Source organism: Oreochromis aureus, linkage group 22 (genome assembly GCF_013358895.1).
Source record: "Oreochromis aureus strain Israel breed Guangdong linkage group 22, ZZ_aureus, whole genome shotgun sequence".
Classification (NCBI taxonomy): domain Eukaryota; kingdom Metazoa; phylum Chordata; class Actinopteri; order Cichliformes; family Cichlidae; genus Oreochromis; species Oreochromis aureus.
The window spans coordinates 17,106,013-17,129,516 of NC_052962.1; the positions used below are offsets into that span (position 1 = coordinate 17,106,013).

The window sequence follows — 23,504 nt, forward strand, 5'->3', positions numbered from 1 at the left end:
GTTTTCTCTTCCTCCAATGCTTTTTCAGCTTCCAACAGTTCTTTCTTTATATTTTCATTCTCATTTTCTGCCCGTTGTTTTCCCATCTTCTCTCCTTTAAGTTTTAGACCCACATGCAGTAATTCCTGCAATACTACCTCAGTTTCAAACTTTGAATTTTTAGCTTCTCCTCTTGATTTTTCTGCCTCATCTCTTAATTTGACATTTTCAGCCTGTATTATTTGAAATTCCTCTCGTAGGTAGGTTAATCAGCTCAGACTTCACTGTACTGTATGGTGAAGCACTCGCCAATCCTCTTCTCGATCTCCCTTGATTCATTTTGGCCTTTTAAACAAAGGAACCAAAGTATTGTAGAGAAGTGAAGTGAAGTTTTCGATGTTTTATATCTTCAACTGTCGTTTGTCCTGCACAGAGATGCTGCTGTAGATGTGTCTCTAACTGTCTGGATACAATGAAAAATGCCGTAACTAAGTGCTTGTGTTGCACAGTTCTACTAAACATTCCATTTCATGCATGCTCCGCCCACATGGTCAGGAATGTCAGGTGCTGCATCACCAAATGCTGCTCCCGTTGCCTAGTAATAACAGCTGTTTACTTTTTGGGGTCTGGTTCATTATTCAATAAAGAAAACATGTCCAAGTATTGCAACCATGGTGCTGAGGCTCAGTGCATATTCTAGCCTGCTGTGTGGGTGGGCAGCTAGAAATCACTGGTGAGCAACATGAGTGAGGAGAAAACTGGAGCAGCCAAGCAGGGAGCTGCAGGTTGCTGGTTTGAGTCTCTGTTCAGATGCTGGTGTCTCCTCTCTCTGAGATGTTTGCAAACAGTCCCTGATAAAACAATAAGGATAAGAAACAAACACGTGACTAAACTAACAATTATGACACTGATGTGTTTCATGTGTAGCAGGATGGCCTCTATACAGCAGTCGCTGCAAGCATCCACATCAGCACACTTACTTTTCTTTAAGCAGGCGTGCTGGGGTCCTCTTTAGGAAAGTTTGAGAACTTCATTTCCTTCATGCTGGTGAACTTTTTACCAAATTTATTCATCAAAGCTTCTCCATCACTGACAGGGATTGTTTGGATCTTCACACTCATCTCCACAAACCCTAAAAAATGAGTCTCACTTTGCTCATATAATGCCAGGAGTGTCTCCATATTCCACAAAAGTCTATGCAAACATGTAACAGTATCCCATATTCATATAAATATTATTGATATTATAACAAAAGCTGTCACCAGCACAATTGTCCCAAGTGCTTTTTTTCAAACAGGATTTTCAACCAGAGGATTTCCCTATAGCTTAATGTTAAGTTGTTCCCTCCCTCCTTTGTCCTCCTGTTTCCCCTCCCTTTCCCCTCCAATGAGAAGTTAAACAGTTTGATGGCGTGTGGGACAAAGGAGTTTTTAAGCCTTTAAGGTTCTTGACTTTGAGAGAAGCAACCTGTCGCTGAATAGGCTCCTCTGATTATTTACCACCGTGTGCAGAGGATGCCCAGCATTGTCCATAATGTCCAGCAGTTTCTTTAATGTCCTTTTCTCTGCCACTGTCACCAAAGTGTCCAGCTTCATGCCGACCACAGAGCCAGCCTTCCTGGATGAGTCCTTCTTTGCTGTGCTGCTCCCCCAGCACACCACAGCTTAGAACAGTACTCCTGCAACCACCGACTGATAAAACATCCTCAGGAGCTTCCTGCAGATGTTGAAGGACCTCAGCCTCCTGAGGAAGTACAGTCTTCTTTGGCCTTTTATGTACAGGAGCTGCATGTTGCATGACCAGTCCAGTTTGTTGTCCACCCACAGCCCAAGGTACTTGTACGTGTTGACCACCTCCACCTCCTCTCCGTCTATCTGAACTGGCAGTGGACCTGGTCTGGACCTCCCGAAGTCCACAACCAGTTCCTTGGTCTTTGAGGTGTTGAGTTGCAGGTGGTTTGTGTGACTCCATGTGACAAAGTTCCTCACCAGACTGCTGTACTCCTCTTTCTGATCATCCCAGATGCACCCCATGATGGCCGTGTCATCTGCAAACGTCTGAATATGGCATGATTCAGAGTTATAGCAGAAGTGAGAGGTGTAGGGGGTGAAGAGAAGAGGAGACAGTACAGTTCCCTGTGGTGCCCCTGTGCTGCTGACCACAGTGTCAGACGTGATGTCCTTCAGCCTAACATACTGTGGTCTGTCAGTGAGGTTGTTGGAGATCCAAGCGACCAGGCAGTATACTAAGGACAACCTGAAGAAAGGATTATGCACACTAGAAGTGCGTCCTTTAGTCAGATGAGACTGTTGTGGAAGTTTCCATTTAATAAAACCTGAAGACAAACGGTGAGCGGTAGCTAACATCCTTTAATCAAAAAAGAACAAAAACCCAAGCTTGGTGAGAGAAGCCATCATCGTGGGACAAGACGGCTGGGAGAGTCTCTTCCTGAACCCAGCACAGTCCTGGGTTTAATGTGTGTTTGGATAAAAATAAATTGCAACTGGCAATTAAAAGGAGGAAGCATTTCTTTAGTGATGACAATTAGTGAACTAATTTCATGGTTAACAATAAAAAAGACAACAAAGCCTCTGTATGAGTGTCTAAAACTGAGGAGTTACACACAAATTTTGAAGTTCAATGTCACAGTTCCTGAACATGAAAATTCTGAGAGACTTCAAGATCTATTTGTTCTCAGATCATTAAACACAGTGCTCATATCAACTGATAAACAGATCACATCACATGTGCCCTTGAGATTTGTGACACATTTCACATTGTCAGCGTCACGGATCCGTAAATATAAATTCCTTTCAAATATTAGTAAAAAATTTCGACCTCTACGCTTCCTCTGTAATCCTATGTTATTTCTAATAAAACAGGCATGTTTTATAGATAGACATGTAAAAACTGGTCACAATGTGTTTTTGTAGGTGAACATAAAATAGTCTAAATAATGTTTATTAAGCACTTTTCCAGGTCAGTGCTAAAAACCAATTCACAAGGGCAGCAAACCCAACCGTCAATCATGTCATAAAATCATCAAGTTTAAAAGAAGACAGATAAAATGTTGTCAAAAGCAATAAAAACAGATAAAAACAAACGAGTGTATAAAAAAGTGATGAGGAAATTTAAAGGAAAACTCAGGAAAGGTTCTCCCATAAAACTACATCTTGAAAGTAGTTACTGACTATGGTGATTGTGTTTCTTTGGGCAGATCCCAAATGGAGAAATGCCAATAAAGCTCTTGTAAAACAGACTGGGAGCCAGTGCAAAGAGACTAAAACAACTAAATTTAGAAAAACTTAGAAACACTAATTTTATCTTGTGCTTTTGTTTTATTGTTTTTCATTTTGTCATTTTTCCATTATGTGTTATATCCTATTGTAAAGTGTCCTTGGGTGTCTTGAAAGGCGCTTTATAAATAAAATGTATTATTATTATTATTATTATTATTAGAAAACAGCTTGTACTGTGTAAGAGCCAAAGTGAATATCTATGTTTTGTTTTTTTGTTATGGTGACACAGGTGTTCAGATTTTCCTGCACCTCAGGTGATTGCATGGGGGGGTGGTCGCATGTTATTTACCTGACACTGGCGTACATCAGAGGGAGGTTGGTTGAATGGGTTTCTTTTGCAAACTTTTCAAACAAATAAAAACCAACTCAACCGGCAGCAGCTTTATTTGTGGATGAAAGTCGCAACATACTGTGTTTTTTAAAATTACGTTCTGTCAAATTACAGATTGTCTTAAATGAGCTCCTTTTATGTTACCTTTAATTGTTTTATTGTATTCTGTAAAATGCTTTGAATTGCCTTTGTGTGTGGGAAATGCTATATAAAAATGATTTATTGTGTGCAATGACTTAAGATTAACTAGTGTGACCTTTGTGTCTGCATCTGAATATCAGTTCAAGAACAACTGTAGTTTTTATTATTGCAAGAAATTATGACACTTGTCTTGATAACATAGAATCGTCTCAGGTCGTGCTCATAAAACCTTTTACAACCACTTCTCTACGATCTCCTGTGAGACTTGAAGAAGCATCAACAAAAAAGATTTTGCTAATGCAAACAAGCTCAAGATAGCGAATACATCCAGTGGTGTATGTTGAAGGGTGTGTGTAAGACATGCATGTAGCCTCTGTAATGTAACTTGCACCATGTACATTAAAATCCAACACTTCTAAAAAAGTACATCACAATTTTTGTGATGTTTTAAAGGGACTGATCAACTCGAAACAATGAAGAGAAACTAGAAGGGAGGATTTTGTTTTATAAACCACTGAGCCTCCAGAAAGAGCAAATCAAACTGGGATAAAACTAACACAGCATTTCAGAGAAAGAACATTATACCAACAGTCAAACATGGTGTTGGTAGTCTGGAGCTGCTTTGCTGAACAACCTGCCATAATTGATGGAACCACCTTAACCTGTTGGCCTGCAAGACGTTATGCCTTTGGTCTTTGCAGATTGTATGTTTTAAGCGCATTGAATATATGTATAATATAATGCCTAATTTACACCTAAAATACTAAAGGAACAGAATTAGATGATTTTTTTTCGTAATATCCTATAATGAATCAAGAAAAGAAAACGGAGTGTAAAATTTTTCTTCCTTTATATTTTCAAATAAGATTATGTAGGTCTTTTCCTGTTGCCCCACACATTGTTTTATTTATTAGTTGCCATAGTATAAGCAATTAAGACATTAAATAAGATAAGATAAGAAAAGATAAAACTTTATTGATCCCAAATTTGTGCATTACCACAGCTCAGGTACAGATAACAGAAGAATACAAAGAGTATACCAGAATAGATAATATAATGTATTCAGCGGTAGCTGAGGTTCTATGTACACACATACCCAGAGTGTGTTATGGATATAGGATTGTGGAAAAATGCAAGTAATAAATTTCAACTATTCTACTACTACTATTACTACGTAAGTAATAGCTGTCTATAAGTATCAACAAGTATAGACATGTACATGCACACAGACATGTACAAATACACATACACCGTACTCACTAAAAATACATATATATACATATACATACACATATACATGCATACGTCCATACATATATAAGGTGCACTATGCATGAAGTGGTAACCGTGGATGTCCAATGGATGTCCACAATGTCCAAGTGACTCATGTCATCATGATTGAGTTATTGAGGAATAAATAAATTAAATTAAATTAAATTAAAACTATTTTAATAACAAATTATTTACTCTCTCTTATTTGACTCTCTTTCATTGACTTAGCTTGTTTCTTCTAAGTGCATTTGAATTTGATACATGTGAATCCCTCAGCAAAATTAAAATTGTGGATCAGGGAAAGTTCAAGTTCATCCGAAGAAACCAAACCAAACACTGAAAGAAGATTATGTTTGAGTTCTTTAGGCTCTATAGCCTTCAGAAAGGCTGCTTGCATTGTTGCTGTGATATCATTGGCCAAATGCACTTGTGGTGTCCCTGAATCTACAACTTGCAATCAGTATCAGAAATATCAGCTTCCTGTGACATGTGATAAAACTATAAGCAAATTTATTTTCTGTAATATTTTGAGAGAATAAAATGTTCCCTTCGAATCAAGAAGTGACAAAGTAAAATGTGATTGGATGGGATGCTCTTTTTTGACATTATAGATTGTATTAGATTGTATTAGGGTCAGCTGTTCAACTTCTCATTAAGACAAATAATCAGCCAATCACATGGCGGCACCTCAGTAGATTTAGGCATGTAGACATGGTCAAGATAACTTGGTGAATTTAAACCCAGCATCAGAATTGGAAGTAATAAGAATCATAATCATCATCTTACACTGTAACCTTTTTATATACAGGTTTTTAACTATGTCGCTTTAAGAACAATACTTTCATAACAGTGACAGAATACTGTTGCAACCATGTCGGCTTCCAGGCTCCTTTTAGTTTCCTCTCCATTACAGAATTTGACAGCAAAAGGAGGAGATGGGCATCATCACATCAACCAGCTCTTTTTTGGTTCCTTAACCTGGAAGCAGGTTCAACAAACTCTAAATTTTTAGCTACAGCCCTGTCCTTAGTGACCACAACACAGCCACAACTAGACATATGTTCTACCATTGAGCTATAAACTGGAGTTTATAGCTCAGATTTTGTTATGATGGGGAAAAATAAAAAATGACTTCTGGAGCTGCCAATAATTGGATTTTTCTCAATAGCATTATCATCATCATATTGCTTAAACTGTTGATTTTGACTGTTTACCCTTTCTGTGTGTTTAACGTTCCTGGAAGTGAGACATTTAAAGTTCTCTGCTATTGTGAAGGATTAATTATCATGACTACAAATCGTAGTAGTACTAATCAGTAGTTATTAATAGCACTTATCAGGATAACATATTGCTGCACCCTGTGTCAAAACAACCACTGATCCCTCCCTTACACAAACACACAAAGATGCACTTGTTGACAGAGTTCATTTTATTGGAATCAGCTCAATTCAAATATCTTCATTTCTTCCTTTTTTAGTTAACCAAGAGCAGCCTCAGTCATCTTTGTACAGATGTAGGTTAGAACAGGTGTTATTTTTTCCACATAGAAATTTGTTTGCACGATGACAGGCTATGTACACTCAGAGTTACTGTAAATAACTAATTTCAACACACTTAGTTACTTTGAATATGTAAATAATCACAAAATGTGTAACCATTCTAATTGATCATGATGTGTTACTAGTTCTTTAATATGTAAGAGTCTCGGTTACTGAGAACAGCGAGTTGCACAGACAAAGGGAAAACTTTCAGAACATCGATTGTCATTCCACTTCATACCAAAGTTTTTATGAACACAGTGTTCATTTCCTCCCATGTTGTCTGGCTGATTTGAAGTCCAATAGGTGAAATCCACTGGACTACCATCAGACCACATCCAGCCTCCTTCTTTATGGAGATCTGTGAGTCCAATCCAGGTGTATCCTTCAGTGGGGTCAAAGTTACTGATCAGGACTTTCACAAACTGATGTTCCTCCAAACTGTGGATAGATGCCAGGTTGGCTCCCTGTGACACACAGTGGAGCTCTGCATCAGCCCAGGTCATGCGTGCAGAAACATATTTGTAGCAGCGGCTGTTGAAGCTGTACCAGAACGTGGGACAGTTTCCACGTAGTAGTTTTAACTCCATGGTCAGCTGAAGGAAACACAGAAAGAAGACGAGGAACAAGATTATGATTTTATAAATCCAGAACAAACTAAATGTTAATGAGATACTTGCCATAGGCACCTTCAAAAATATTAGAATTACAAAAACCATAATTAACAAAACCATAATGTCCTGTGATGAACTGTGAAATTCATGTTCAAAAAGCATGCTCATAATATTGGGTATTAAAATACTAACACTGTTCTGTTTTCTTTTGATTACAATATTTGACAGCAGATCATCATCATAACACTAATTCAATCTTCACTCATTCAACTGTCCACGACGTCGTCATTAAACCCACTGTTAAACAATTCTCAAGTGTGGTTGAATTTCTGTGCCATGTAAAAGTTAATACTGAAAATGAATTTCACAAGATCTTGATGACAGTTAATATGTACACAGCCTCTCTTTTATTTTTAGCTTACTAGGTCAATATATCTTTATGATGTATCTTTATGATGTACAATACATCTACTAACTGATGCCTGTGTAGCAACATTTTATTTTGACTTCAAATGACTGTTAAGTGCTGAACAGCAAATTAATATTTCAGCATAGAAAGCTTAATCTGATGTATCAACCTGTACTCCAAATAACATGATATTAAGGGGGTCTGTCTGTAAAGGCACTGGACAAACTGGACTAATGTATCCATATATAATCCGACACAAATTTGTATCAAAATATCTGTTGAAACAAAGAACGTATTCTTGGAGTGCTTGACTTAAATCATGGTTCATTAAAATGAACCAAAACAAAACAAAAATCAGGGTAAAAGTAAATAAAGTAAAAGAGCAGCCAGAATATCGAACAGTTACCGAGTTGTAGGTTCATTTCTTTGCCATCAGGAGTAGACTCAGATGGAGCACCCAGAGCCAGACCAAACCAGAAGAGGAGCAAGATCATGTTGGAGCTTTAAGTCTCAAAGTGTCATAAAGTACTGTTGAAGCTTCTTAAAGTAGGATATTAAGATTCCTCCAGAGATTTGGGCTGCTTTTTTACATAGATGCCTGAGAGGGTGTTTTTGTTGCTGGTGTGATATGATTGGCTAAAACATAAGCCAAAAAAAGAGAAAGAAATTAACAATTGTTGATCTTTCAGCACATCCAGTAAATGATGAAGTTTTGGGATGTAATTTTTTCATTTATTGTATCATAAAAGGCCTTATCGACATAGTGGATAAAAAAGCCAAAAAGGTCAGCGTGATAACACGACAGCAACTGTGTCACTCAACACCACTGCTCTGGTCTAAACATTTCTGCAGTTCCATGGCAACCTTTGTGTGCTTTTCTTTCAGGTAGATGTGCAGTTTTCTCTGAAGGCTTTTTTCATCTTTTAGATCAAGGCTTTTAATGAAATTTCTGATGATAAGAGCGAATATTTGGAAGCATATCTCTAACTTTATGTGAATTTGAACTGCTTTATATAGGCATCAATTGGGCCCTCACAAACTGTTACATATCACTGTATATTTCTAAGTACTTTTGCTCACTTGGTCAGATGGCAGAAAAAAATAAGAGCACAAGGAGAGTGCACTTTGATGTTTTATGATGCTTTTATTACAACTTACCAACATCAGCCGGCTTTTATAACAACAAGCTCATGTCTGACCTATGACCTTGAAGCATGACATCGTAGAACTGTATTTTATTATCTTATCTATCCATATGATTGGAGCAGATTGGCTGAAAGCTCTTTGCTTATGTAAAAAGTTGAGATTTTAAGATAAATTCATGCAGTGTGTGTGTGTATTGGCAGAAATCTATGATGTCATTGTGATGTCGCAGGGCATTGTATTGAAAAAATAAAAAGTGTGTTGTACAGCTCTCTTCACGCCCTTTCATGTGATATATTACTTGATTTGGTTTCTTGACATTTTCTTCAAGGTCAACTTTTGGAAGCATGAAGGTCAAGGTCAAATGTTGAGCCAACCTAGGCACTCATGTCCCCCAACGTCTAGTATATTGTTGTGAAGTTTGGTGTGACCTTGGCCATGACCTGATTTTCACCTAAATTAAGTTAGCTTGACCTGTTACTCCTTCGCATTGGGGGTAGATCAGAAAAAAGAAGCTGGGTACCTTGCCAGTCTTTTAAAGGATTGGCACAGAGAGACAGAACTCAAGCTAACTATTAGAGTTAAAGCAGAAAGACATGGCATGGATGACGCAGACTGAAAATCAGTCAGTGGAAAACAGACAGAGAAAACAGACAGAGAAGCACTGAATAGAATAAACATCAAATAAAGCGACCAAAAACTGAGTTTTAGTTTATTTTGATGTTTATGTTTATGGTTTATTTTTGGTTTATTTTTAAGTTCATTAGGTTATCTAAGCTCATTTGTTCATTTAGATTCCCCTTGTGTCTTCTTCCCCTATATTTAAGTTTCCCTCACCCTTTGTCTGTGAGGCTGTTTTGACTGCGTGTCTTATGTTATCAAGTTTGTATTGTCATGTCTGCTTCACGTTTCCTGTTTTATTTTGAAGGTCTGTGTCCTATGTCAGCGTAGTCAATTTTGCTTCCTTTGTCTCGTTATGTCAGATTAGTGTCAGCTGTTTCCCCATGTGTTTCCACTTCCCCTAATCACCCTTGTGTGTATTTAGTCTGTGTGTTTCTGTTCATTCTTTGTCAGGTCGTCTGTTGTTCCACGCCATGTTTCTAGGATTTTCCATGTTTAGGTTTTTTGCAATGTTCAAGGTTTTGTTCTTTACCTTTCGTGTTTAGCATCTAGTTTTCCCAGTTTAGTTGTAGTTAGGTTCTTTCTTGTGTGCATCTGCCTTTTGTTTTTGTACCTTTTTATCAGCCATGTTAAACGGCTCGCTTTTTGTTGACACTCAAGTTTTGGTCCAAGTTCCTTCGTGTTTGCATTTTGGGTCCGCTCTTCACAACACATACAGTCTGCCTCAGCCAGACTGTGACAACAGTGGAGTTGTTATTGTGGTAGAGAAAGAAGGCAAGATGGAGATGAAGGGAAAGGGGGGCAAACCATCTATGTGGAAGGTTCTTGAAGAATAGTGTACAACCTTCAGCCGAACTGGGAGATGCAATATTTTATCACCAAACCTTTTTTTTTTTATAGTTATTCTTTTAACAGCTTCACATTTGGATTAACATGTATGAACAACCATGGATAAAACATTTCAACTCTTTTAGGGTAAAGAAAGGCAAATGCTCCACGGGAGAGGGCAGAACAAAAATATGTTTAGTGCAAATTTTTTTTGAACAGGGCTGCAGTGAACGTCAGCTTTGAAGAGACTCAAGATGGTGTTGTCAAATGTGTTTCTGCCCACAATTACAACATATTTAGTTTACTTTCAGAGAAGAGAAAAGGAAAAGGACCTTGAGGCAGCTGTTGCTATATAAAAAAACTGAATTGAACTGAATAGAAAAAAAAAGCTTTATTTGAGAACCATGAATCAGAGAATTGAGACTTTTTTTCATACAGATTAACTGATTATTAGAATAGTTGACAATGTAGTAGCAAAACAAAAATCTTCCAAAAGGAAGCACACTTCCATTATCACTCCATCATAGCTTCAAATGTAGTTCACACACAGGTCGATCTTAAATTAATGTCTATTGATTTCAGGTAAAAATAATAATTAAAAAAACTAAAAAATGAAGACAAATAAGCAACGTTGTTGCTATCTAAAAGCTTTGTTCTTCCCCCAGCTCTCATCTTAACTTCCACTATTTCCGTTTACTGAAGTTTCGTTCTTAAATAAGCATTTAATGCCACATTAATGGTTTGTGGAGCTGTGAGACATTAAGAAAAATGATTTCACAAACACCACAATCACTGTTTCATTTTTAAATAACAGGAAAATGAACATAGAGTCGGTATTTTTTTTTAAGACAATTTTTTTTTAATACATTTGTTTCTGTACATAAACTGTGACACAATTAGCAAAAGGTAGCAGCTGTCAGAGCTCAACATCAAACATCTAACAACTATGCAACCTTGTATGAAGGTCACATAGTCAATGCTCGTTCCTGTGGCTTTACTCACACAAGCAAGAATGTAGGCAATTTAAAATAAGTGACGGAGACCATGAGCAGTCAAAAACAACAAAATGTTCATAATTAGCTTATTTTACTTTTTGTTTCTTTTGGCCATGTACATTTGTGTGATTGATGTAGTGCTAGTTGATCCATCGGACAACCATTGGACCACATCCATCTCCCTTCTTAATGGTTCTCACTAAGTCCAACCCACCTGCGTCCCTCAGCGTGGTCAAAGTTCTCAATCAAGGATTTCACAACATTTTCTTCCCCCTCACTGTGGATAGACACCAGGTTGGCTCTCTCAGACAAACAGTGGAGCCAAGGTCATGCGTGTGGCAACAACAGACGGAGGATTTAAAAAACAAAAAACAAAAAAACCAGAGGCACCTCCACGCAATGTTGCAGAGACATGTCAACCACGACAGCCCTACAACATCCAGAGCCTTTAGGGCGAATCTTATTCATCCAATAGTTCCTGCCACCGAGCAATTGCTGTGACCTCACTCCCAGTGGTAGGCAAGCTGTCTAGGCTTCCAGTATATATTGTATGACAGTGGGATTAAGGTGATCCTCAAAATGTTCCTTCCACTGCCTGACTATATCCTCAGTTGGTGTCAGCAGCATCCCACTACCACTTTATACAGTGTAATTAAAGCACAGCTTCCCCCTCTTCAGTCGTCTGAGGGCTGAGCTTATTGTGGCAGGCCTGCTTAGAGTCATTTTAAAAAACCTATTTTCATAGTTGTAAGATTTATACACAATTTATTTTCCCTTTGCTATTGTATGCGGTGTCCTTTGGGATATTTACAGTATATGCAAACATTTTAGCACCCATCCATCCATATCCTCCACTTATCCAAGTCTCTGGGGTTTCCCAGCTGTCATAGTGTGACATGAGGGGTACACCCAAACACAGTTTTATTTCATTTGAAATCCTGACACTTAGTCTTGTCTACGCTAGCTGGAAAACTCGAAAATCAGTTTTATTTGCTGTTATTTATATAGTTTCTGTCTAATTTCTCCACTTTTTATCTGATTAGTGGGTGATTTTAACATCCGTGTACCTACTAAAAATAACATTGTCAACATGGCATTTAAATTCATAAGAATCAGTTGTTTTCTTTCAAAATGTAGAAGACCATAGCCATCACTTTAATCACACTTTAGATCTTTTTTGACATATGACGTGGAAACTGAACATTTAAAGGGATTTCCTTAAAACCCTCTTTTGTCTGATCATTTATTAACAACATTTAGATTTACAGTAATGGATTCCCCAAAGCAGTGGGAAGTTTTTTATCACAGTAGATGTATTTTTGATAGTGCTCTAATTACGTTTAAGGATATAATTCATCCACTTTTATCTTCTTCAATGTCAGGTGCCAACACAGTGCAAACTAGCTACCTGAACGCTACTTTCACAGAGGTTGATTATCTTGTTAATAATTTTATGACCTTCAATGTGTATGACTCTGGATACTGTAGCTCCACTATTGGTTGGGTCTGATTACTGGGGGGGTCATAACCCCCCATAATCCCCCTGGAAATTACACCCCTGCGTACACATGCTAATTCACGCCATTGCCCAGTGTCTGCAAACAGCTGAGCAGATGTGCTTGTAGTGGTTATTTATGTACTTCAATTTCTTGTCAGACTCACTCCCTAGCCTCACTTTTTTGATAGCTGAGACATGTAATGTCTTCTTTTTGTTGTATACACTTTAAAGTGGGTATCATATTTTTCATAATGTGAAATTAGATGAAACTTTTGCTTTTGGACAGCTACAAAGACGAAAAACAGGTCTGCAAAGAACATGTCACCTAAAGATGGCGCACAAATCTTGATGATTGATGAAGATTTTTTTGCCTTCCTGTGTGTGTTTTGTTAGCACACACACACACACACACACACACACAAAACTGTAACAATGGCTACTGAAAGTAGCTGCTGAAACTGGCTTGTGTTGATTTTCTGCATTACAGAATTGGAGTTTAGGTTGATCCTCATCACGTTAACTTGATACTCTGCTGCCCTCAACTGGCTAAAAAACATTAGACAAACATTACATCTTAATTGTGTGTATGTGTGTTTTTATATCTGTGTCATGCACGAGTTGATATTTCAAATCAGAACTGATATGTACACAGTGAAAAATAAAGTAAACAAATCATGAAAATGTGAGATATAAAATAAAATGTTGCATTTTTAGAAGGAAGATTTATCAAATCTGCTCTGGTTCTGAGCAAATTACGTACTTTAAATGCATTTATTGTGTGTGTAATACAGCTCCTGTTTTACATGTAAAACACAAAAGGGAAATTCAGTAATTGGCCTCCAGAGAATGGATTCTGTGTTATATCACTGGCTGGATTTGTCGTGTATCAGTATCATTTTTCTTATTAGATGTCACAAAAATTATAATCAGTGATTTTTACAGAATAAAATTCGGCTTTCGAACCAGGATGTGACTTTAGGCGATCATGAAGATGGGGCGAGATAAATGTGTTGGTTGACATTTTTTATACATATACTACTAATAATAATACAAACATAAATACTACTACTGCTGCTATTAGTACTAATAATAGTAATAAAAAATAATAAAAACTCACACTCTAATTTTTTTCAATGTACAGGTTTTAAATGACATTGCTTTAAGAACACTGCTTTTCTGACACTTATAAAACACTAAATGCATTCATTAAGAAGGTGCAAGAATATGGGGCAGTTGTTGTAACTTCACTTCAGTACCATCAGAAGGAAACTCATAGACAGAGTTACCTACCTAAATTACCACAGTAACTTGAACACAACCTGATCAAGAGCAGTGTATGTGTTCAGATAGCATTTCTTGTGGGGAACTACACATCACGTTGACACAGCAGCTGTCATGGCGAGTGCTGTGCGGCAGGCAGGAAGGAGGACCCAACTGCAGGACTCACAGATGGAAGGTTAACTTAAAGCGCAGCTTTACACGCTGGGAAAAACAACTCATCAAAGAAACAAACTTCTTAAAACAAACCAAAACCTCAAATGTGAAACCTAAACTAAACTGGCACTGGAAACTAGAAACTAGGAAACACGGGCTCGGAACATGACGGGAAAAAACACAGCACAAAGAGAGTGAACGACGCGACAACAAGCAGAACATCACAGAGGACTAAAATACACAGCGGAGTAATCAGGAAATGGGAGACATAAGGGAAACACAGCTGGGACTAATTTGGCACGACGAGACAAGGGAAGCAAAAGTAGACACACTACCTAAGCACACGAAACTATCAAAGTAAAACAGGAAGCACACGACAGGCACAGAGACACAAGCTGTGTCTCAATTCAGGGGCTGCATCCTTCGGAGGACCCGGCCTTCACAGTCTACGTGGGCTGGGTCCTCCGAAGACCGAGAAGGTCAGAAGTGCAAGGCTGTGAAATGGGATGGTCTAGCCTTCAATTTTTTGTTGGTGCTGGGAGAGAGTTCATGGAGTTAATGAAAGGAATGGATCAAGAAAAGGCTAAGACTCTAGGATGTGAATTTCTCATGAACCCTCCAAAAGCAAGTCACATGGGAGGTGTCTGGGAGCGTCAAATAAGGACTATAAGAAGTGTTCTTACTGCTATTCTCGATTAGTCATCACAAAGGCTTGACTGCACCTCCTTAAGAACCTTTCTGTATGAAATCATGGCTATCATGAGCAACAGCAGACCACTCACGACCCTGAACCATTGACGTCTTAACAATGAAGTCCAAGACCATTCTGCCCCCACCTGGAGAGTTTGTCAAGGAAAATGTTTATCTTAGGAAAAGATGGCGTCGAGTGCAGTATTTGGCTAATATGTTTTGGACTCGATGGAAGAAAGAATATCTTCTAAATTTACAAGAGCGACAAAAGTGGCGGAAGAACAGAAGGAACATCAAGGTTGATGACATTGTCCTTCTACATGTCCTTCTACAAGATAATCTGGTACCACGCAATGAGTGGAAGATGGCGGAGGAGGGAGCCCCACAGCTAAAACAGTTTTTCTTGAGAGACCTGTTCAAAGTGTGGTTACTCTCTTAGGCTACGTCCACACTAGCCCGGATAGATTTGAAAACGCATTTTCGTCTGAAAATGTCTGAAAACGGCCTGCCTCATTTCTGTCTGCCGCCTATTTACTTTCCTGCTCTTTGAAACGTTGCAGCAAAATGTTGAGGAAAAGCACCGAGTTTTTTAAATGGACTAACAATGAGGTGGAGTTGTTGCTGCGAGTAACACATAAGTACAAAGTTGCAACAGCAAGTGAGAATTAAAGAATTTGAAGAAAAGCCATCTGGAGCTTGTACAAACTGGACTTTGTCAAAATTGAGAGCAAACAAAGCAACTGCTGTACAATGCCCTCCACTATCTTAGTTTAATTGGTCACATGACTGCATCATATCACTAACATGCATCATCGTTTTAGAAAGTCTGCATTTTCACTGTCCACACTGCGACGCGAAAGCACCGTTTTCAAATGTATGCATTTTCGAGAGTGTTTTTTCAAAACGCTGCGTTTTCCTTGAGGAAAACGCCGTCTCAGTGTGGATGGGAGGCCAAAACGGAGAGAAAACGATGCGTTTTCAAACGAAAACGCATTAGTGTGGACGTAGCCTTAGAAGCAGACTAAAGGGTTGTTTGCTGGAAGTTACCTGACAAAGAGTTGATAACAAGACATTCTTTGGTGATAAGTAGAAATGCTTGTTTGAAGAGACTATTTCATTAGGAAAATCCCACATAAACATTTGTGTGATTCAGTGGGAGTGTAGCTGTTGGCATGATGACATTGTATATAATTTGGATTATTTCTTTATCTTCTCAAGGTCCATGTCATCATTGTAAATTGTTTAAGCTGTTCATTACTTTATGCTTTGTTATTTTATGTAGTCAAAGTTTCGGTGCTTTTATTTTGAAAGTCAAGCTCGCTTACAAGTCGCGCTAGTTTCCTCTTTGGGTAGAAAGAATGGTCTTTATTGAAAGTCATGTTAAGTGGACTTTAACAACACACACATAAAGGAAACCTCAGAAGAATGGAGGCTAATTCCCTTTTTGCAGCATGCAGCCAACGAGGTATTTATTGATTTATCGTATTTGTTATACAGTGTTATTTTTAGTGCTGTGTCTTACGTTGAGTTTTATTTTGTTAATGCTGTATAGTTTTCACGGTGGCTTTGGAGAGAAGTCTTCAAATAAACCAGTGACAGAAAACCACTTGTGTCTGCCTGTGCTTCGAGGGAATTATATCAGCCATCTGCTCCTTGGTGTGTAAAATATAACAGGACATTTGAGTAAATTCTCACCATTTCACACTTCTGTTTAATCAGTTTTCTGTTCAACATTTATTCAGCTGTGTGAAACTATAACTTTAATCTCAGCCAAACCAATTTCCTCAGGAAAAAATAAAACACTGAAAAAAGCCAAACAATAACATTTTTAAGTTATCTAAGTGACTTATATATCATGTTATCCCTGATTAGCGAAAGACCGCGTGGGGTCTGAAAACGATGTGCCGGGAATCCGCCAGCTCTAATGAGCTTTGACCACCTGGTCAGCTGTCGAGCTGGTGGGTAACAGACGTCTCCGAAAACGTCAGAGCCCTTTTGCAAATATGTGATGTCTTAATAAAAGTTTATTTTGTGACCCAGAAAGAGTAATATTTCAAACTCTTTAGCTGCGCTCCTCCATCATCGCCACATTTGAAAAGTATTTTGACATTATTATACAAATATTATAAATAATAATTTAATTTAATAATTTAATTTAATTAACTATTATTATAATATTATTATTAGAGTATTAGAGAGTATTATTATAAGAGTAACATTACAACTAAGTTGTTGGTTCCATGGTTGGAAACAGGAATTGGCTGGGCCGCACTATGAATTCTGGGATAGGTTGGGCCATGAAAGATACATCCAACCCAACCTTCAAGTTTGGGGAAAAGGGGGATGCTTTGGTTGGCCGCATTTGGAGCAGCCTTCGAATTGGGACAGCTTTTGTGGCGTTGCTGTGAAGTAATCAGCCTTCAAATGCGGCCTCCGAAGAATGCGCCCCCTGAACTGAGACACAGACTAGACACAGAACAGAGGCAGCATGGGAACCAAAACCTAAGACCTAGAAGTCACAAACCAAAACCAAAACCAAAACACTGGTAGTAATAAACCAAGATGAAACTAAACAATAATAATAGTAACACTGGGTCACTGACCCAGGACTGTGACAGAAGCAACATCTCTTATTTAGACTGGCTGAACTCTTTCTTTGGTGCTTTCAGGTTAGAGTCACTGTATAAGTAATTTATTGTTAGTTTGACTGTATTTTATTTTAATAAGGCTTTATCACCAAAACATTTTTTTTTTTAAAGTTTAATATAGATGTTGGGTGTTTTTTTCCTCCTGTCTCATTATATTAACATTAGCTGTGAGATTAAAACAATGAGTAAATATTCCCTTTGATCCACCATCAGAGCTACCAGTGGATGATTCTGTATTCATGAAAATATAGGTGAGTGAAATTTAATGACTTTTGCACAGACACACAAAAGACTACAGAGATTACAGTGTACATTTAAATCTTTATTATAGCATTGTACTAGCAGGAACAGAGGGTTCAGTGCTTCTAAGGACAGGTAATGCGTGTTGCACAAACATAAGGTAAATTGGTAGCACACGTGTGGTCATTCCATTTCTTATCTGGTACTACATTGGTGTGAACACAGTGTTCATTTCCTCCCTGATTATTAGGTTGTGTTGGACTCCAGTAGACAAAACGCACTGGACATCCATCGGACCACATCCAAGTGCCTTCTTTATGCTTGTCACTGAGTCCAATCCAGGTGTGTCCCTCGGCGTGGTCAAAGTTCATGATCAGGTTTTTCACAAAACTCTGTTCGTCTGTATTGCGGATGGACACCAGGTTGGCTCCCTGTGACAAACAGTAGACTTCTGCATCAGCCCAGGCCATGCGGGTGGCGACATATTTGTAGCAGCGGCCGTTGAAGCTCCACCAGAACATGGGACAGGCTCCACGTAGCAGTTTAAATTTCCGTTCACCTGAAGGAAAACAGAATTCAGGGCTAGATGAAACAGTTAAAAAGTTGAAGTGATTTTATTTTCTTAGAGTCACAGAAACAGAGGTGAAAATGCTCTGATGGTATTGAAACGACTAACTGCTTTATTTTATGCGCTGCAGAGAAGCATGGCTGCACAGTTGAAATAATGCCACTGGTCAAATGCATTCGGCAAAAGCTTTTTCCTCATTCACAGTTACAAGGAAGAGGAGCATAAGGTAACAAATATCCACATAAAATGTTCTTTTGCTAAAATAATAATCACAAATAAAGGTAAAAATAAATAAGGGAAAATAAGAGCCAGAAAATGGGACAGTTACCAGGTTGTTGCATGACTTCATTGTCACGAGAGGGAGACTCAGAAGGAGCACCCAGAGCCAGACCAAACAAGAAGAGGAGCAAGATCATGTTGAAGCTTTAAGTCTCAAAGTGTGATGAAGAGCTGCTGAAGCTTCTTTGTACAGGATGGTTTCTTTTATAGCTGCCTGAGTGGGTGTTTTTATTGCTGGTGTGATATCATTGGCCAGATGGACCAAAACTCTCCACCATACATAATAACATTAAATATAAGCCAGAAAAAAATGAAATTCCAAAGAAATTAATAATTGTTTAACTGTTGAACAGTCATTTCCTCTTGGCACATTCAGGAGAATGTGACTATTTTATGTAGTTAGATACTTATTGCATAGTAAAAAGCCTTATCAAGGTCATGGATAATTAAACAGGACAGGTCTGAGCTACGAAAGGAAAAGTAAAAAAAGATGAGTTAATCTAACATATAGAGAACAACATCCCTCCACACAGAAGGATCCTCACTTTCATTTTGGCCGGACAAATAAGTAAATAAACTATTGGGACATTAAAACTTGTTTATTAATGAATGTGTTTGTTTTTTGTTTGATTGCATAATTTTCATTCGTTTATGTTTATAGTTTGAGCACCCTATATTATAACAATTTATTTCCTTTCTTTTAAAATTAACTTCTGTGTAAATCGACTGAGGAAAATTTGTGTTCTCTTTTCTGGTTACTGTCCTCGGTTTTTGGGCTCCTCCACTACTAATTATTACATTGTCAAACTCAGTTTTGCCCTTATCACGTGATCCAGCCATTTATCTTATCCATTTTTTTCTAACTGTGCTTTAAATGTCAGCACTATTCTGTCATTATGCTTTTCAGTATCTATGAAGAATTACAACAGGACCCAAATGCAGACACCGAGCCAGAATGAGCAACAAAACAAGAGGCCTTATTTTGGCTAATTTATAAAAACATACAAAACTCAGCAGACAGAAGGCACCAGAATCCAAAGTAGGCTAGTAATACACACACACAAACACACACACACGCACACACACAGCTGAGAAAACAGATAAAACTGATCAGTGAGACAGAAGAAAGTAAAAATAAACTAAAACTAAAATATATGTCTCAGGGGATCTAAAGGGGAGACTGATCACTTTGTGGTTGCCAGTTTCATTTACAAGAGATTCAAAACAGATGCTTTCATATAGCGCACATGAGCACACTGGCTGTCACTGTCTCACTTGGTCACATGGTAATAATAAAAAATAATCCCAGTTAACACTGGGAGTTTTACAAGTTAACACTTGTAAATAAGTGTTAACTTGTTTTTACAAGTTAACACTTGTAAAACTCTTGCACTTTCACGTGTTATTGTTTTCTTTGTCTGAGCAATTGTCTCTTATCATGTCATTAAAACATCTTATCAACAAGATGATAATGAAAATGGTATCAGGAAGTTGAAGTTCGTAAGCTTTTCCTGTAAACAAAGATTTAAAAAAAAACCCTTTCAACTCTTTTTTTTATAACAGTGAACACACAACACAATGAACTGTGGCAGGCCTGCTTAGGGTCATTAAAATCCAAGACTATATTCACAGGTATAAAATTTATAGACGTTATGTTGGGATTTTCCTCTTGTTTATTTTTCTTTGTCTGAGCAATTGTCCCTTTATCATGTCCTTAAAACATCTTATCAACAAAATGATAACAAAAATGATACCAGGAAATCAAACTTTGTGAGCGTTTCTGTAAACAAAGATAAAAAAAAAAAAAAAAACCCTCTCAACTCAATGTTCACTGTTATAAAAAATAAATAAATAAATAAACTGTAGCAGGCCTGCTTGGAGTCATTAAAATCCAAGACTATGTTCATAGGTGTCAAATGTATGCACTTTATGTTGGGATTTTCTTATTCTTTTATGTTCTATCATTTGGGATATTTACAGTTTTTTCCCTTCCTGACCTAAAATATGACTGAAGTTTTTTAATGGCATTTCTGACAGTGAGAACTGATATTTAGAAGTGCATTTCTATCCTTTAATAACCTCCCAGTGGTTTGGATTGATAGAGGTATTTAGTGACTCTAAGAAGACCTTAGAAGAAGAAGACCATAATTGACAGATTCATGGACTAAATCCCCCAAAGTATTTGCTTGTCTTCCTTCATACACATATGACATCCCATTCTTAACCTAAAGGGTTTAATATAATAAAGGCCTGGCTCACAGTCTCTGCTCTAATTCATCCCAAAGGTCTGGTTGAGGTCAGGACTCTGTGCAGGCCAAATAAGTTCTTCAACAACAAATTTGCTCATCAGTGCCTTTATGGGCCTTTCTTTGTGCAGAGGTGCACAGTCATATTGGAACAAGAAGCTGTTCCCAAATGGTTCACACAAAGTTAGAAACATGAAATTGTCCAAAATATCTTGGTATGCTGAAGCATTAAAAGATCCTTTCACTGTCACTAAGGGGCCAAGCCTAGCTCCTAAAAAACAACCCCACATCGTAATCTTCCCTCCACCAAACTACACCTGGCACAGTGCAGTCAGACAAGTACCCTTCTTGTTTCAGTCAATCAGACTGCCAGATGGAGCAGCAGGATTCGTCACTCCAGAGTGATTGTGCATTGTGATCACTGATGTATGTAAGGCTTGATTGCAGCTGCTGGGCTATGGAAATCAATTCCATGACACTCTCTATGTACTGTCCTTGAGCTAATATGAATTAGCTAGGTTCTTGACTTTGTACACCTGTTGCCATGAAAGTGACTGGAACACCTGAATTCAGGCATTTGAATGAGTGAGTGAATACTTTTGACAGTATAGTGCATGTGTGTTTATTGTTACATCAATTTGCCAAGAAGCATTTATCTACAACAGCCGAGAGCACGAACTCAGGAGGTTCAACCTTCCAGCGGCGAACTGCTCCGTGCCACTGCATCAAATAGCAACTAGGAGAATCAGCCAGATCAGCAGTGGTGGTGACAATCACACAGGTGCGTGGGCCAAGAGCAAGAGCCCGTAACGAGCTCCGCCCAGGCAGACAGGAGCGAGGGAGAGGGAGAGAGGAAGAGAAAAACAAAAACAAAACCTGTAGCCAGCGTGAGCCAGCCAGAGAGACACGGGGACCATGACACCAAGCCTCTCTTCTATGGAGCCAGCTCCCACTTTGGATTTGGGAGACAGATACCCAAAGGATTTCTCTCAGGGCTCTGTGCAAGGCCAGTTAAGTTCTACTGCACCAAACTCCCTCATCCCTCATTGCTTTGAGCACTGGTGGGCAGTCATGTTGAAACAGGCAGGTGCTATCCCCAAACTGTTCACACAAAGTCGGAAGCATGCAATCGCCCAAAATATCTTGGTATGCTTAAGCATTAAGAGTTCCTTTCACTGGAACTAAGGGGCCAAGCCCAACTCCTGAAAAACAACCTCACACCATAATCCCCCCTCAACCAAACTTTACACTTGGCACAGTGCAGTCAGACAAGTTCTCATGACAACCGCCAAACCCAGACTCATCCATCGGATCATGAGATGAAGAAGTGTGATTTATCACTCCAGAATACACGTCTCCACTGTTCTAGTCCAGTGGTGGCTTGCTTTACACCACTCCATCCAATAATTTGCATTGCGCTTGATGTAAGTCTTGATTCCAGCTGTTCAGCCATGTTAGACCCATTAAATGAAGCTCTCTGCATACTGTTGTTGAGCTAATTTGAAGGCTACATGATGTTTGGAGGTCTGTAGTGATTGACTCTGCAGAAAGTTGGCAACATCTGCGCACTATGTGACTCAGCACATGGTGACTGTCAGCCTACCACTTCGTGGCTGAGTTGCTGTCATTCCCAATCACGTCCACTTTTTTATAATACCACTAATAGCTGACTGTGGAACATTTAGCAGAAAGATAACTTGATGACTGGACTTGTTGCATGGGTTGCATCCTGTTATGGTACCACACTGGAATTCACTAAGCTTCTGAGAGTGAGACATTTTTTTCACAAATGTTTGTAGAAGCCATCTGCATGCCGAGGTGCTTGATTTTATAGACCTGTGGCCATGGAAGTGATTGGAACACCTGAATTCAATGATTTGGATGGGTGAGTGAATGCTTGTGACAATACAGCACATGTGTGTTTACTTTTATATTATTTCATTGATATCACTGCCAAGAATGACTTTTATGATAGAATAAAACTATTCTATCATAAACTAACAAACAAAGTCCAGATATTTACAGCAGACAATGAATAGTATGTGGTGACCTGCACGTGACCCCACTTGTATAATCAAACAAACAGAAAGTGAAAGCACAGGATGTAAATGCCACATTAAGGAACTTAAAGATTTTAAGTAAAAATTTGCACAGGCCTCAGTTTAATTTTAAATATGCAAGGTTTGCAGCAAATTTAACCGAGGGTTTTAAAAATATATATATTTATTGTTGTATACTCTATTTTTTCCTTAAAGAACACTTGCCATAGTTATAAAAGGTAGCAACTGACAGAGCTCAACATCTAATAACTTGACTCTTTTTTTGTAAGAAAGGTGTAATACTAAGGCTAATATTTTGTGTATCTGGTCTTGTGCACTATTCTATGATTGTGTATTGTTTTTTTTGTTTTTTCTGGTGCACCAGACACGATGTCTGTCTCTCAGCTTTATCAAAAATCTCTCTCTGTGTATTGGCCCGTTGAACTAACTGTCGTATTTTGTGTACAGATACCCCCTCCCGGACCAGGTTACAGACCTTTCCTGAGTTTCCTGTGTTTGGCAGCGTGAGTGGAGTTTTGGAGCGAGTGCAGCTGAAGAGGAGTGAGTGTGTGCCAAGGAGCTGCGGCTGTGATTGTGGTGAAGAGGAAGTGTGTGTGTGGATTACCCCCTCTTCCTGGTGCCCTGGACCTCCTCCCAACTCACTGTACATATATATAGCACTAAGGTGTTTC

General features: G+C 38.4%; 2 protein-coding genes across 2 annotated transcripts; both read right to left on the reverse strand.

The window, feature by feature from the left end:
- Window positions 1-6,644: 6,644 nt before the first annotated feature.
- Window positions 6,645-8,077, reverse strand: LOC116311956 (lactose-binding lectin l-2-like). The gene is made up of 2 exons (XM_039605114.1): window positions 8,001-8,077; window positions 6,645-7,142 (listed from the first exon to the last, which is right to left on the reverse strand). Exons 1-2 carry the CDS (start codon window positions 8,075-8,077, stop codon window positions 6,731-6,733), a joined length of 489 nt encoding a protein of 162 aa, XP_039461048.1. The 3' UTR covers window positions 6,645-6,730.
- A 9,689-nt stretch (window positions 8,078-17,766) lies between these two features.
- LOC116312112 (lactose-binding lectin l-2-like) lies at window positions 17,767-18,690 on the reverse strand. The gene is made up of 2 exons (XM_039606085.1): window positions 18,577-18,690; window positions 17,767-18,239 (listed from the first exon to the last, which is right to left on the reverse strand). Exons 1-2 carry the CDS (start codon window positions 18,662-18,664, stop codon window positions 17,806-17,808), a joined length of 522 nt encoding a protein of 173 aa, XP_039462019.1. The 5' UTR covers window positions 18,665-18,690; the 3' UTR covers window positions 17,767-17,805.
- Window positions 18,691-23,504: the final 4,814 nt, after the last annotated feature.